At 49.1% G+C, this 14,393-nt stretch overlaps 1 protein-coding gene across 3 annotated transcripts in view; it reads left to right on the forward strand.

Annotated features, from left to right (window-relative positions):
• MAPKBP1 (mitogen-activated protein kinase binding protein 1) overlaps positions 1-14,393 on the forward strand; it is a 53,723-nt gene that overhangs the window by 19,262 nt on the left and 20,068 nt on the right. For 2 of the 3 annotated variants that reach the window (XM_045067707.1, XM_004751153.3), the window contains one exon: positions 5,390-5,481. In XM_045067707.1, coding sequence (XP_044923642.1) covers positions 5,390-5,481 — 92 coding nt within the window. Of the gene's footprint in view, positions 1-5,196; positions 5,275-5,389; positions 5,482-14,393 lie in introns of those variants that run through there. The other variant, XM_045067708.1, reaches the window with a different exon arrangement.

Here is a 14,393-nt window from a genome sequence, read left to right on the forward strand (position 1 = left end):
CATTGGCATGCAGGCAGTGAGGGTTTATGACTTACTTTCCTTTCAGTACCTTGGGCCCCATCCCAGACTTTCAGGACAGCTCTTTTCTCACAGGATCTCTTCCCTGCCTCAGTTTCCTCAACAATGCTTGAGACCAGTACTCGCACACTGGTGGGCTTGCTTCCTTATGTGGAAAAATGCTATCTTATTCAGGACAGGTTAGGTGTTTGGTTCTCAAAGTATGGGCTGGGAATTCCTGGGTCCCCTTTTAGGGCATCTGCGAGATCCCTCCCTTTTCCAGTTACATATCCAAATGGGCCAGATTTTCTTCATCTTCAACTAGCATGACATATCACAATAGATTGAATGGAGATGCTGATAGGAGAATCCAGCTGTTTACTGGGAAGCTGGACATTGAAGAGACTTGCAAAAATGTTAAATAATGCTATTCTTCTCACTGAAATTTTTTTTGTTTTGGAAGATAGAGTTATCCTTAATAAAAATATTAACAGGTATGGATTTATTATTATTTTAAAGTGAATTAACAAATATTTTAAACTATTTCTATTGTAACTTCTAATACGCTGATACAAATAAAAGCTCTTTGGTGTCCTTGGTAATTTCTAAGAGTGTAAAGAAACCAAAGGGTGTAAGAGACCAAAAAGTATGAAAATTGCCAGGTTATGTCATGCTGTGGTAACAAAATCACCTCAAAATCTTCCTGACTTAACAGTTTATTTCTTGCTCATGCTCATATTCACTATGGGTCAGCACAGGGGCTCTGTTCATCAAAGTTACTCAGGGACCCAGGCTGAGGGAGCACTCTCTTATTATCTGCTGCCATGCTTAGCAGTCAGGAGAAGGGATAGTGATTGTCGAAAGCTTCCACTGAAAATGGCGTGTCAGAGCATCATAAAAACATGCAGTCTTAGAAGCACATAAGTGAGAAACCTAATCAAACAGAAACTCATATTCTTGAGTTCTTTGTACCCTTTCCCCCAACATTGTTGGGTCAGTGAGTATCCAAAAGCCATTGCTTACAGGGGAAAAGAGAACCAAAGGTATGAATTCCAGAAGGATGTTGTTCATGAGGTACTGAGCCCCATGGCACGTCCTAGACCATTATCTTTTCTTTAACAATGACTGTGCAATATTTAAGACATACAGTAAAGATATAGAATGAACAACTGTCTGCCTACTCTCAGCTTAAGAAACAAAATGGTCCCTGTACCATTAAGCTCCCTTTGTGCTCACCCTTACCTGGGCAGTAAGATGGACAGTAAGTGTGTGGATGGAAATGTAATCAGTGTAGGGTCACTACCTGAATTGAAGTGCTATGAAGAAAGATAAAACAGGGTAAGTTAGGTATAGAATGGTAACAACGAAGTGAGTCTGGAAAGCCTTCTCTAAGGAGGAGACCTTTGAGCAAAAACCTTAGGGGAGTAGCTCTGTGAACAGCTGAGGGAAGAGCATTTTAATTGAAGGAAGAGTATACGCAGGACCTGAAGCTCGAATCTGCTTGAGGTGCTTGAGGCAGCCAGTGTGGCTGAGGTGGAGGAAGAGGCGGAGAGTGGAGGAAATGAGGTCAGAAAGGGAGCCAGAGGCCAGATGATTTAGGGCTTTGTAAACAGGGTAAAGTGTTTGAATTTGAACTGAAGGATAGGAAGCCTGTGGAGGGTTTTGAGCTGAGTAATAACATGATCTCATATATATTTAAAAAAAAAAAAAATTCACTCTGGTGGTGCCTGGGTGGCTCATTCAGTCAAGCGTCTGCCTTTGGCTCAGGTCATGAGCCCAGGGTCCTGGGACTGAGCCCTACCTCGGGCTCCCTGCTCAGCGGGGGCCTGCTTCTCTCTCTGCCTGCTGCTCCCCCTGCTTGTACTTTCTCTCTGCCTGTCAAATAAATAAAATCTTAAAAAATAAACAGAACAACAACCACCCCACTGTGGCCTGTCATGTTGAGAAGAATATTCTAGGGGCCAAGGTCAGAAGCAGGGAGAACACATGGGAATGATAGTCCAAGTGGGAGATAACAGCAGCCTAAACTCAGTGGGGTGTTGCTGAATGTTTACAGGCTCTCCCTGGGGACAAAAAAAGAGCCCTGATTTGTAGCATTTTCTGATTTCCACGGTGTAAGTACTCCCACTGTGGTGATTTCGGGCTCCCAGTGTGCCGCCCCCCAATGAGGAGGTGGGAAGACAAGGGCACTGTCCGCTGTCCTAAGCTCGTGGAAGCTGGCTCAGGCACCCCGCTGCTTGAACTTGGGTGTTCAGCTGCCGGTGTGTTTTCAGGGGGCATTCATTTTCTACGGTAGATGGAAGCTGTATCACCTTTTCAGAAGGAGGGGATATGGAGGTTATGATGGGGAGAGAGTCCATTTATAATTTCCATCATGCTGGGCCCTTTCAAAGTAAGCCTAGATGTTGGAGGCCTCACAGGAGCTTTGGACTCTCTCAGATCCTTTGAAAGTGGAATTCAGCCCAAAACCTCCCTGCAAACAGGAAGCTGGTTTGAGTTAGAACATAAAATAAAAACCAGCTGATGCCCCTGAATGTTTTTCCCTTGCTCCTCCCACTCCGCAGAGCCAAAGGAAACTCGCCTTTTTTTGTCTTTGGATAGTTGTTCAGAAAGTTAGAAAAAGCCAAAACCCATAAATCCTTTGAAAATAAGCCAAGTTTGGAGCCCAGGCAAACTTCTGCCCATGGGGTTTCCTAGCCCGGATGTCTGTCCCACCGCCAAGAGTCCTAGGAGGAAAGGGCCCAAGGAACACAAAAGTTGCTAGACATCGGAGCCCGGAACCCAGGCCCAGCAAGGAAAAGGTGGTCTGCAGCAGTTTCTCAAATTGGAACTTCCAGCCCATTTGTAGGCCATGAAATCAATACCCTGGGCTGTGACCAGTATCATTTTTTTAATGAAATAGAATGTGATAGAAAATCAAGTATATCACATGTGATCAGGGAAGTATTGTTTTGTGAAACTTTTATTTCAGTGTGTGTGTACACGCACACATGTACATGGATCTATATACCTGGTCATGATAGAAACTTATAAACTGTCTTGCTTACTGTGGGTCTTGGTCCAAAACGTTTGGTGAACACTGGCCTTAAAGGTAGGAGTAACTGACATCTCCTTCCTGCTTTCGCTTGCTGTTGAAAAGTCCAAGCTACTTTGAGAATAAATCTTTTATGGAACTCTATCATCTGTCCCCAAAACACCTACCCAGAGGGAAGGAGAGCTGAGAACAGGCAGACTGGTCTAATTCTTTGGGACCAAAGCCATAGCATTAAGTGAGGGACTGATACAAATTTGAATCCAAAGGATTTACCTGAAATGATTCGCTGGAAAGGAATAGGACTTGAGCAGCCTTTTAGCTCACTGCCCCTGATTCTGTGACCTTTCCCATCTATGTGGGTGATGCTGGCCTTGGGTTCTTCTCTCTCTTTCTGTTCTGTCTGCAGCAGGCAGTTGGTGCAGCAGGAACGTTCCCGAGTGCCCTCCCTCTGGGATAGCTGGAGATCACAGTGCCAGGATGGGGAGTGGTGCATTGAGCTGAGCTTTTCCCCAGACTTCCACAGGGGTGTTTTGTGCTCCCTACCCAGTGTGCCTGGTACTCAGACCTTTCAGCATGCTCACTGGGTGCCAAGGCATTACGCAGTGAAGAAAAAGTGAGGAAGGAGGCATAAGTTAGGGCAAACTCTCAAGAACACAGGTACAGTTAGTTTATCCCACACTAGGCTTAGTGGCCCCACGGTTACTGGCAAGTCCGGTGCTTGTCAGAAGGCTGTGGGTTGGCTGTGGGACTAACCTGCCTCTGTCAGTGAGTAGACACAAGTTGGAATTACTGGTCCACATCCCCCAGGGAGCTCAGAAGACTCTTGGGGGCCTTCCTGGAGGAATAGGTTTTAACTATCATGTCCCGGGAGGTTATTTTGGTCTTTGGCCACCAAAGGGCATTTCTTTCTAACCTAATTCAAGCTAAAATGGTCCTTGGAGATAAGAATTTAAACCAGCCCTCTAGAAGGACTTTGAATTCTCCAGCTGGAACAGTAAGAGAGGAGAGATCCTAACCACCCTAACTGAATCCCGGTTTTCCTTCCCTATTTTTTTAAAAATAAAAAATATATATATTTATTTATTTGTCAGAGAGAGAGGCAGGCAGAGGGAGAAGCAGGCTTCTTGAGGCTTCCCTGAGCAGGGAACGTGATGGGGGACTCAGTCTCAGTACCCTGGGATCATGACCTGAGCCGAAGGCAAGTGCTTAACCCACTGAGCCACCAAGCATCCCGTTTGGGTTTCCCCTCTAGACACTGGACTAGGAGTAGACCACCCTGCTACAGACTTGAATACTCCTGAAGTGTTTCTGATTCACATCACCCTCCTAGGGCCTCCGAGGCTCTTAGCAGAGTACACTGTAGCCTATTTACATGACCTTTCCGCATTCAGATGCCTCTTTCTCTGAGCCAACAGAGAGACCAAGGACATCTCTGAGCAGGGCCAGTACAGGGAGTTCAGACAGTACTAGAGGGCGGCCCTCTATCAAGCAAGATGTTCTGACACTGAGGTGGAGTGAGAAGAGGTTCCAGGGCATTTTGAATCTCTCATGGGATCATCTAGCAGAAAAGCCAGTGAGCTAATTTGAGGTTAGTTCAGTGTACGCCCTAGGGCTGAGCGTCCAGTGTTGGGTAACAATATTGTTGGTGAGAGTGATGGTGAATGTCGCATATGGCCATGTCCTCAGAATCTCTGAGCACTTTACACATGTTTCCCTTTCATCTCTGTGGGAGTGGGGCTTAATAATAATAATTAGAGTACTCTGAGCATCTGTGCTTGGCAAAACACAGCATCAAGTCATGTTTCTGTCTCCTAGGCTCATAGTCTGTATGAACTGGTGTGGATGTTTGAGGTGGGTAGAGTTCTCTGGTGGAGGGGAGGAACGTGATGGGATGCAAAGATCAGAGATATTATGAGTCACCTAATTAATACCTCACATTCCTCTGACTCTTGGTAGATCAGAGCAGCCTTTCTTTCATGCCTGCCAAGGCACGAAATCAGTGACTTCTCCTGACTCTCAGAGACCCAAGAGGCCAGTCTGGGGACCGTAGGCTTTATCTTGTAAACGGAGACTTCCCTCGATCTGGGGGAATGCTTTTTCCCCTGTGGCTATGAGCTGAGCTTTAATTCTTCATTTTCTTTCCCAGGGTCCCCACAGATTGAGCCCTGTTAAAACCCTGCGACGCACACTGGCTTTTCCCCCATGTGACCAAGGGACATGTGGCCTGGACAGACCCTGGAGAAGTCAGTAGCCCTATTCTGAAGAAAGTAGTCAGTGTTTGCTAGGTGACTGTGTGTACCTTCAGCACCTCCTTCCCAACCCCGTTCCATATGTCACTTCTCTGTCTTGCTCTGACAGGTGACCTTGGAGAAGGTACTTGGAATAACAGTGTCTGGAGGCAGAGGACTTGCCTGTGACCCTCGATCGGGTTTAGTTGCCTACCCGGCAGGGTAAGTACATTGGAAGAAGGCTTACTGCATGGGAGTTTATAACCATGCTAAACCAGTTGGGGTGGGCAAGGGTTTTTTGGTTTTCTCCGGGAGATCTGTCCAGGTGAATGTTTTGGTACCTTTTCTGTAAAGGAGATAACAGGGCCAGGTCAAGGCTCTTTGTGGAATGTTGTCCTTGTTGCCATCTGCCCAGTACATAGAGAGTCACACTTGATATTACACACAGTTCCCATCACCATCTTTTTTTTTTTTTTTTAAGATTTTATTTGTTTATTTGACAGATAGAGATCTACAAGTAGGCAGAGAGGTAGGGAGAGAGAGAGGAGGAAGCAGGCTCCCCGCTGAGCAGAGAGCCTGCTGCGGGGCTCGAGCCCAGGACCCTGGGATCATGACCCAAGCCGAAGGCAGAGGCTTTAACCCACTGAGCCACCCACGTGCCCCCCATCACCATCTTTAATATCTACCTTCTAGTCACTTTCTCATGTACCACACAGTTTGCCCATTTAAAATGTACAACTCTGTGTTTGGTGCCACCATCACCACAGTTCATCTTCAAACATTTTCGTCACTCCGAAAGAGAAGCCCCATACCCATTAGCAGTTAGTCCCCATTCTCCCCCAACCCCAAGACCCCCAGCCCCAGGTAACCACTAACGCACTTCCTGTCTCTATAGATTTATCTGTTCTGGACATTACCTGTAAGTGGAGTCATTCCATTTAAGTAGAATATCTGGCCTTTTGTGAGGCTTTTCCCCCTGAGCATCGTGTTTTTAATGTTCATACATGTCATGTTGGGTATCAGTACTTTGTTTCTTTTTATGGCCGGAAAATATTCCATTATGTGGATGTCCCATACTTCCTCTAATCATCAGTTGATGGGCTTTTGGGTTGTTTCCACTTTCCAGCTACTTTTAGGAAAAATACCAGGTGCCTGGGTGGCTCAGTTGGTTAAGCATCTACCTTCAGTTCAGGACATGAGCCCAGGGTCCTGGGATCCAGTCCCACGTCAGGCTCCCTACTCGGAGGGGTCTGCTTCTCCCATTGCCTCTGCCCTTCCCCGCTGCTCGTACCTTCACTCTCTCTCCATCAGACAAATATATAAATAAAATCTTTAAAAAAAAAAAAAAAGAAAAGAAAGAAAGAAAAATACTGCTTTGAACATTTGCCTACTCTCCTCACTTGGAGAGATGTCAGTGCCGTGGAAGAAAAGCAGGGTTTCTGGGGCCGGTGTTCCTCTGTCCCTTGCTGCCTTTTCACTCCTCTGCTCCTGCAGATGAGAAACCCCTCAGCCACAGTTTCTTTAGGCTCTTGCAAAAGTGTTTCCTCGGGAGGCTTGGTGCCCTTGCTGTTTCTGGTTCTCTCTGTCAACCTCCATACCTTGCTGCTGGGCACGGGAGCCCAGAAATGGGAAGGCCACCATGCTCCACTTGTCCTCCCCCACTGTCAGCTCAGGAGTGCCCACTTTCCCAGTGTGAGTTCCACAGCGACTCTTGTAGTTTTTATACAAGTATATGATTTCTCTTAGTTTGATCATCCCATCCAAAATCTGCCTTTGTCAACAACTTGTTTTGTGCCAGGCCCTTTGCTAAGCACTTTGTAAGGAATGATTTCATTTACTACCCAGAGCAACCCTGGGTAGTGAGGTTGGTACTACTACTATCCCATTTAGAGCAGAAGCTAAGATAAAGAGAGGTTAAGCAGCTTGCTCCAGGTCACACAGCTGGTGGGTGTCTACACTGGCATTTCAACCCTAGTAGTCTGCCTATAAAGCTCTCGATCTCAAAATGGTGTGGGCTCGGGGAAGACCTGACTTCCTGCTTATTTTTTTAAAAGCTGGATCTCGAGTAGCTGCCTACCTGCCACACAATTGAGAAGAGCCCAATTTCTGGGCATCTCAGTCTATGCCAGGGAAACTTCTGGGTCTGGGTTCTGGGGCCAGTGCCTCTCCTGATCTTCCCTTTGGCATCTGATGTCTGTGGTGGGGGTACTGTGAGAGCTGCGCCAGCTTTCCTCTGCGGAGGCTGGGCTGGCCTCCTTCTCCCCTTACAGAAGCAAGCTGATGAATGACCTCTGTTGCTGGGTACCCTGTGCAGCCGGCCTCAGGGGAATTCCACTCGTGCCTGCCTCTGCCTGGGAAAGCTGGGTTCCTTCTTGTTGGAGTTTGGGCCGGGGCTGGATTTGAGATGGGCAGGAAAGACCTGGGCAGCTGCTTGGTCTGTGCTGAGCCCAGTGTGCCTGCCCTCGGGATTGTAGAGCTGTGCTCCCTACCTCTTCCCCCCACACTCCTGACCTCAGGCCTGGTGCTAAAGGATGTGTGATTCTGTGTGTGACCAGGGCCCATGCTGGCACATGTGTCTGGGAGTCAGTAGCCTTCCAGATGGAATATGGAAGCTTTGTATCTAGTAGGTTCCCTCAGGGTGCTTGGCTTGGGTGAGCCCTGGGCGGTGACATGATCTATTCCTTGACCTTTTGATTTCCTAGGACTTCCAAGTCCTCTCTTTGCAAATGCCCCTTTTTTCTGAGTATTTTTCGTTTTGTTCTGTGCTGGAGGTCCCTATTGTGCTTCTGAGGTGTCTGGGGGCCCCCAAAATCTCTGTGAGCCAAGCAGTCTCTTTCCCTCCCTTCTCTTCTTCTTTTCCTATCTGGGGATCCTAACCCCACCCCCACTCTCTAGTTCCTACTGTGCTTGTTGCTCTAGGAGTGGCTCAGGTATCCTAGAAACAAGAAGAAAAACAAAGCTCAGAAAAGTCTCCTGGAGGCCTAGAGGCAAATATCAAACCAAAACAAAGTTTTTTGAAAGGAAATGAAACCGCTCCAAGAGGGTGGGGTAGTGGGGGTTGGGGGGATTGTGTGTCAGGCAGAGGTGGGTGACGTCTCTGCAGAGACCCCTCAGTTTTAGTGGCTCCTGCATCTCTTCTCCAGAGCTCCCCCTTTGCTGTTCTCTCCGCAGAAAAGCCTACCCCTCACCTGTCACACTTAGAGTCCCCCCACTCCAGGAGGCCAGGTGGTCCCCAGATAGCCTCTTGGAGGGACTCAGTTTAGTTGCACATCCATAATTGACTTGGGCCCCTCCTGTGGTTGGCTTGGTAGAGGGCTTAGGTGCTGCAGAGCCCAGCATGGCCCCCAGTGCCATGGTGGGGCCTGTCAATTCTGAGAGTGAGTTTCTCTTGACCCCCAGTGCCTCAGTCTGGGGCCTGGGCTGGGGGGAATGCTCTGGGCAGAGCCCTCACTGGAGTGAGAGGAGCCCTCTCCAGCAGCCTGGAGGAGACCTCTTCGTTGCCTCAGCTAGGGAGGAGAAAGGCAAACCCAGATTTCCTGAGAAGGCCTTACCGTTCACTCAGCCCATCCTGGAAGTCACACTGAGGTTCTCCCAGTTCCAAAGCACTGGGCAAGGTATTGATGAGGGAGCAGGAGGCTGGCTGAGGACAAAGCAAGAGCTGGCGCCTTGCACCCCCCCCTTCATCCGCTCCCTTCCATAGGTGTAGCATTCCTCAGGCACCCCTGACTGCCATAAAATGATAAATAGTTAACTTGCTGAGATCACAATCCTGCAAGACAGGAGTCTCCCTTGGTTTGCAAATGTCCTTGAGATTACAACAAAGAAGTTACCTTATCAATAGCCCAATTTCCAAAGACACAGAACTCAGTTCCTCAAGCCCTAATGTCACCCTCCCCTCCATAAAAAACCGAAGGAGGTGGAAGTAGAAGGAAAAGTAAATAAAGTTAAATTTCTTCTAAACCTAAATCTCATTAACAAGGATGCTTGATAGCAGGAATGTAACATTCCACCAGGAGACTCTCAATTGTCTTTTTTTTTTTTTTTAAAGATTTTATTTATTTATTTGACAGAGAGAGATCACAAGTAGGCAGAGAGGCAGGCAGAGAGAGAGAGAGGAAGAAGCAGTCTCCCTGCTGAGCAGAGAGCCCGATGCGGGGCTCGATCCCAGGACCCTGAGATCATGACCTGAGCCGAAGGCAGAGGCTTAACCCTCTGAGCCACCCAGGCGCCCCGACTCTCAATTGTCTTTACTTGATAGCAACTAAGCCTTCAATATCCTGATAGTATTCTTTGCCCCAGTAGCCCTTCTGAACACCCCTTTGTCCTCACCTACCCAACTCCTGTGTATATAACCAGCCACTCCTCACAACCCGGGGCAGCCGCATCTCTGCCTGCCCACGGGCCCTGTCCCCGTGCTTTAATAAATCACCTTTTGCACCAACGACGTCTTAAGAATTCTTTCTTTAGTCGTCGGCTCCGAACCTCCTCACCCCACCGAACCTGACTTAGGTTCTGGGACTTCATCAGTATGAAACCACAGTCTCTCGACCTGAACAGTGTTCTAATGACATCTGAGCTAAGGGCGCATGGAATTAGCTTCTATCTATGGGCAAGCCCTGTGTGGCGGTTTGCCAGGGAGTGCATGGGACTGTGGAGACACTGGGTGGGCCTGAGAGAGGACACCTGGGCTTCGTGCCCTGGTGGATGGGAGTCGTGTGAAGGGGTTCTCACAAGCCTTGGTCCCCTTGGGGTCTGTCTTCTGGTCACTCTGTGGGCCTCACATCTGACCCTGAGTCGCCTTAGCTCTTCCTCAGGTGGCTTGGTCCTAGATGCCTTCATTCATTTTTGGTCAGCAGCTATTGTCGAAAGCTGCTCTGGGCCAGGCACTGTTCCTGGCACAGGGTGTACGGCAGCAGGGCAGGAAGCATGGCTGTGCTTTGTGGGGTTTAGATTCAGGAAGGGCAGGCATGCCATAAGCGTGTAAGGCCATAAATGAGCAAGATGACATCAGAGATGGGAAGTGTTCTGAGAAAGTAAAACCAAGTGACGGAGAGGAGGGTAAGTGGCCAGTTGGAGAGGCTGGGGTTGGGGAGGGGGCTGCTTTAGGAGTGGGTGTTTAAGACTCAGGGGGAGGTCACGTTCAGCTAACGTGTGAATGACCAGGAGGAACGAACTTGTGAGGATCTGACTTCCCAGTGGTCCGCGTGGCAGAAGCCGCAGGGACCAAAGTGCCAGGGAGAAGAAGAACTGGGTATCTGTTTGAGGGGCTGAATGGTGGCCGTGGTGGCTACAGTATAATGCGTGGGAGGACGGGGGCCCAGACATTGCATTTTGGCGGGGCCTGTAAGTCTTAGAGTCCACAGAGATTCCCATCTTGTTCCAGAAGGGACCGTGCTTAGAGTCCTCTGGGCAGAGAGAAGTGCTGCCCAGCTCTCCACTGATACCCATGGTACTCTGTCTTCTCTCCTGTTTTTTGTTTGTTTATTTGTTTTAAGATTTTATTTATTTGACAGAGACAGCGAGAAAGGGAACGAGAAAGGGAGCGAGAAAGGGAACATAAGCAGGGGGAGTGGGAGAGAGAAAGCAGGCTTCCTGCCACCAGGATCCCGATGCAGGCCTCCATCTTAGGACCCCAGGATCATGACCCAAGTCAAAGGCAGATGCTTAACCATCAGAGCCACCCAGGTGCCCCATTCTCTCCTGTTTTTGAAGAGGGACTCATAAAATGCCCCAGAAACAGAGATGCCAGTAGGGCCCGTGACCTGGCCTCAAAGGATCACTTATTTGGAAGGTCCCAGATGGCAGGCATTTAAAGAGGACGGCAGACAAGGATGCCTTCGGAAACATCTTAGACTCATTGTCTCTTAGAATAATTAAAGCTACATGGTTCCCTTTTGGGAGTGAATCCAGAGGGATGGTTTATAATTCCACACCTGGGTGAGGATCCTGATGAGTCATTAGTGTCCAACAAGTCGTGTCTGGGATGCCACAGTGGGGGCTCCCGTAGTTAACTGCTGATCCCCCGGATTTCGCTGTCCTTGTTAGTGGTGGGCCAGAGTCCCCTTCAAGAAAATGGCCAGGGGGGCGCCTGGGTGGCTCAGTGGGTTAAGCCGCTGCCTTCGGCTCAGGTCATGATCTCAGGGTCCTGGGATCGAGTCCCGCATCGGGCTCTCTGCTCGGCAGGGAGCCTGCTTCCTTCTCTCTCTCTCTCTGCCTGCCTCTCAGTGTGCTTGTAATTTCTCTCTCTGTCAAATAAATAAATAAAATCTTTAAAAAAAAAAAAAAAAAAAAAAAAGAAAATGGCCAGGAGCACTGTGCTGGTCACTGTGCACACTGTCTTCTTCAGTCCCTGCCACAGTTCTGTGAGGTAGACATTACTCTTCCTGTTTTACAGTTTTACAACTGAGATGCAGAGAAGTTAAGGAATGAGCCCAAGATCACACAGTATGCTAGCACACAGGTCTGCCTTGCCCCAGTTTTCTTGTTCCTTCCATCATCACATTCCCCTCAGGTGACCATGAGTCTGAAAAGCCTGAGGTAGGGGAGAACACATGCCTGCCCTAGGGCCCTAGTTCTCAGTTCTGCTCATCAGGGGGTCCTTGGCTTTGAGATCTGGTGGTTAGTGACTTAGTCAATTATTCCCTCCATCACAGATATTTATTGAGTGAGGGCCTCTCTTCTAGGCCCTGGAGATGTAAACAAAACGGATACAAGTACCACCTGCACAGGGCTGGCAGATCTCCTCCCTCCCCCAAAGTGAACTTCACAGAATATAAAATGTGTGCTTTAGGAAAAGTATAAGCAATAAACAGTGAAAGGGAGTAGGGAATGGGGGTAGGGCATGGGGTTGTAATGTCAAATCGTGCTGGAGGGTGACATGTGAGCAAGGCTTGAAGGACCGCTTGTCCCGTGTGAGTCACCTTCTGTTTTCACCTGGTCTGAAAGGAGAACGGCTAAGGCACAGGGTCTCCGCTTGAACCTTCTGTGTCCTGCTCCCTGTTTGTGCTGCTGTGTCATTGCTCATCCCACGCTTCTTTTGTTTCTGCCTTCTGGGGGATGGAGAGTGGTAGGAGGCAGATCCTGTGAGAATGCCAGGCTCTTGGTGATGGCGGCAAGCCTGGACCTGTCCGGGGAAGGGGCGTGTTGAGGGCTTGGCCCTTCCTGGTTCAGAGGAGCTCCTGGGCAGTGGGCCCACCACCTGGTGCTGGTGTTCCACCACGTGACTCCCAGGCCGAGGCCCCGGGGGACAGAGACCTCACTGTCTCCCTGCACCCACAGCCTGGGGTTCTGAATTATGGGACTCAGCCGTTTCGACCAGCCTAGCCATTGTGGTGGTTTGCGGCCAGCAGTGCTGTAAGGGCACACGTGCAGATGCCTGCCTGCTGTCCTGGGCGAGGTCAAGGGCCCGGGAGGCCAAGGCGGAGGGCCAAAGGCTGATGCAGGCTGCACCCCACCCTCCACTCCCTGTAGACTGGGGAGCTTGCTCAGGGTCACAGAAGACGGATGTGGCTCTCACATCAGTGTTGTTGAGCTCTCTTCTCTTGCGAGGACCTCAGCCAGCGGGGCACAGTGGGAACCTTGGATATCTGTGCCAAGTTCTACCCTCCCTTTGGCACCTGCACTACTCTCCCCAGTGGAGCTGTGACCAGGGGTTGGTCTCTTTCTTCCTCTTCCTCTCTATTGGGAGGTTTCCAGATCTGAATAATTAAAAGTAAAAATTTCAGCTTAGGGGTCTATCTCTGTGTGTTCCTCTCCTTTGCACATTTCTCTTTGTGTAACTCCTCTATGCCATGCCTGAGAACTTTCCAGGCTATGCTGGGGGGTGGGGGGGAACAGTGTGGGAGAAGGGAAGGGTTGCCTCACAGCTGGTCATCTCCCTCTCTATCTGTGCTGTATTTTTATATACACACACTGCTCTCCTTCCTCCTTCCCCCATGGAGCTGTACTTATCAGGAGGAGGAAACAAGGTGCTGTGGTCTAGCAAGACTCAGAGTGAGTATGGGGTGATTTGGACAGTGTTTGTTTGTTTGTTTTTTAAAGATTTTATTTATTTATTTGACAGAGAGAGAGATCACAAGTAGGCAGGGAGGCAGGCAGAGGGGGAGGGGAAGCAGGCTCCCTGCAGAGCAGAGAGCCCAACACAGGGCTCAATCCCAGGACCCCAGGATCATGAGCAGAGGCCTAACCCACTGAGCCACCCAGGTGTCCCTGGACAGTGTTTTAAGCAGCCTGATGCACCGTCCTTGGAAAGTCACAATGCTGCTTTGGGATGACGGGCTTAAAGGAAAACTCACAAGCATATTATAGAGTCTCCTCATCACCTACTTTTCCTGGATTTGGAGTGCGGCCGACTAGAATATGTGTGGGGTCAGGTTGAGTCAGAGCAGCTCTCAGCCGAAGCCCTTTGCCATGGTTTTTGTGGAGCTGATGAGAAAGCCGGGTAACCTGTAACCGCTCACGCTGGAAGTCACTGCTGGAGAGATGAGCCTGCAGAGACGGGCCTTCTCAGCAGATCGACCCAGATACCAAGAAAATTAGAAAACATGGTGGAAAGCAGGTGTGTGTTTGTGTGTGTGTGATTTTTTTCCCCCCACACTGACTAAAGTATATATATTTTTTAAGATTTTATTTATTTATTTGACAGAGATCACAAGTAAGCAGAGATGCAGGTGGGGGGAGGAAGCAGGCTTCCTGCTGAGCAGAGAGCCTGATGTGGGGCTCGATCACAAGACCTTGGGATTATGACCCGAGCGGAAGGCAGAGGCTTTAACCCACTGAGCCACCCAGGTGCCCCTGACTAAAGTATTAAAATCTAAGTATCTAAATTTATGAACTCGTAACTGTAACTGCTATAGTTTTCATCTGCCCTGTCCTGATTTCCAAAAATCTTGTGGCCCAAATCCTTTTCCCCTCAAAGTGCTCCAGTCAGCTTTCCCTTCTTCTCAAAGGCTCCCCAGCCAGGCACCCTGCACACGTTAGGTCAGCTGCATTTCATGTCTCTCATCTCCAACTTCACTTTCCTCAATTCACTCCACTCCAGATCCCTGAGAGCACTGTTTCTGGAATCCTGACTCTCTCTGTGGCTTTAGCTGAGTAGCTTTGACCCAGTTACCTTGCTGCTCTTGGTTCTTCGT

The sequence above is a fragment of the Mustela putorius genome, unplaced genomic scaffold (assembly GCF_011764305.1).
Source record: "Mustela putorius furo isolate JIRA1106 unplaced genomic scaffold, ASM1176430v1.1 tig00003898_pilon_pilon_pilon, whole genome shotgun sequence".
NCBI classification, from domain to species: Eukaryota; Metazoa; Chordata; class Mammalia; order Carnivora; family Mustelidae; genus Mustela; species Mustela putorius.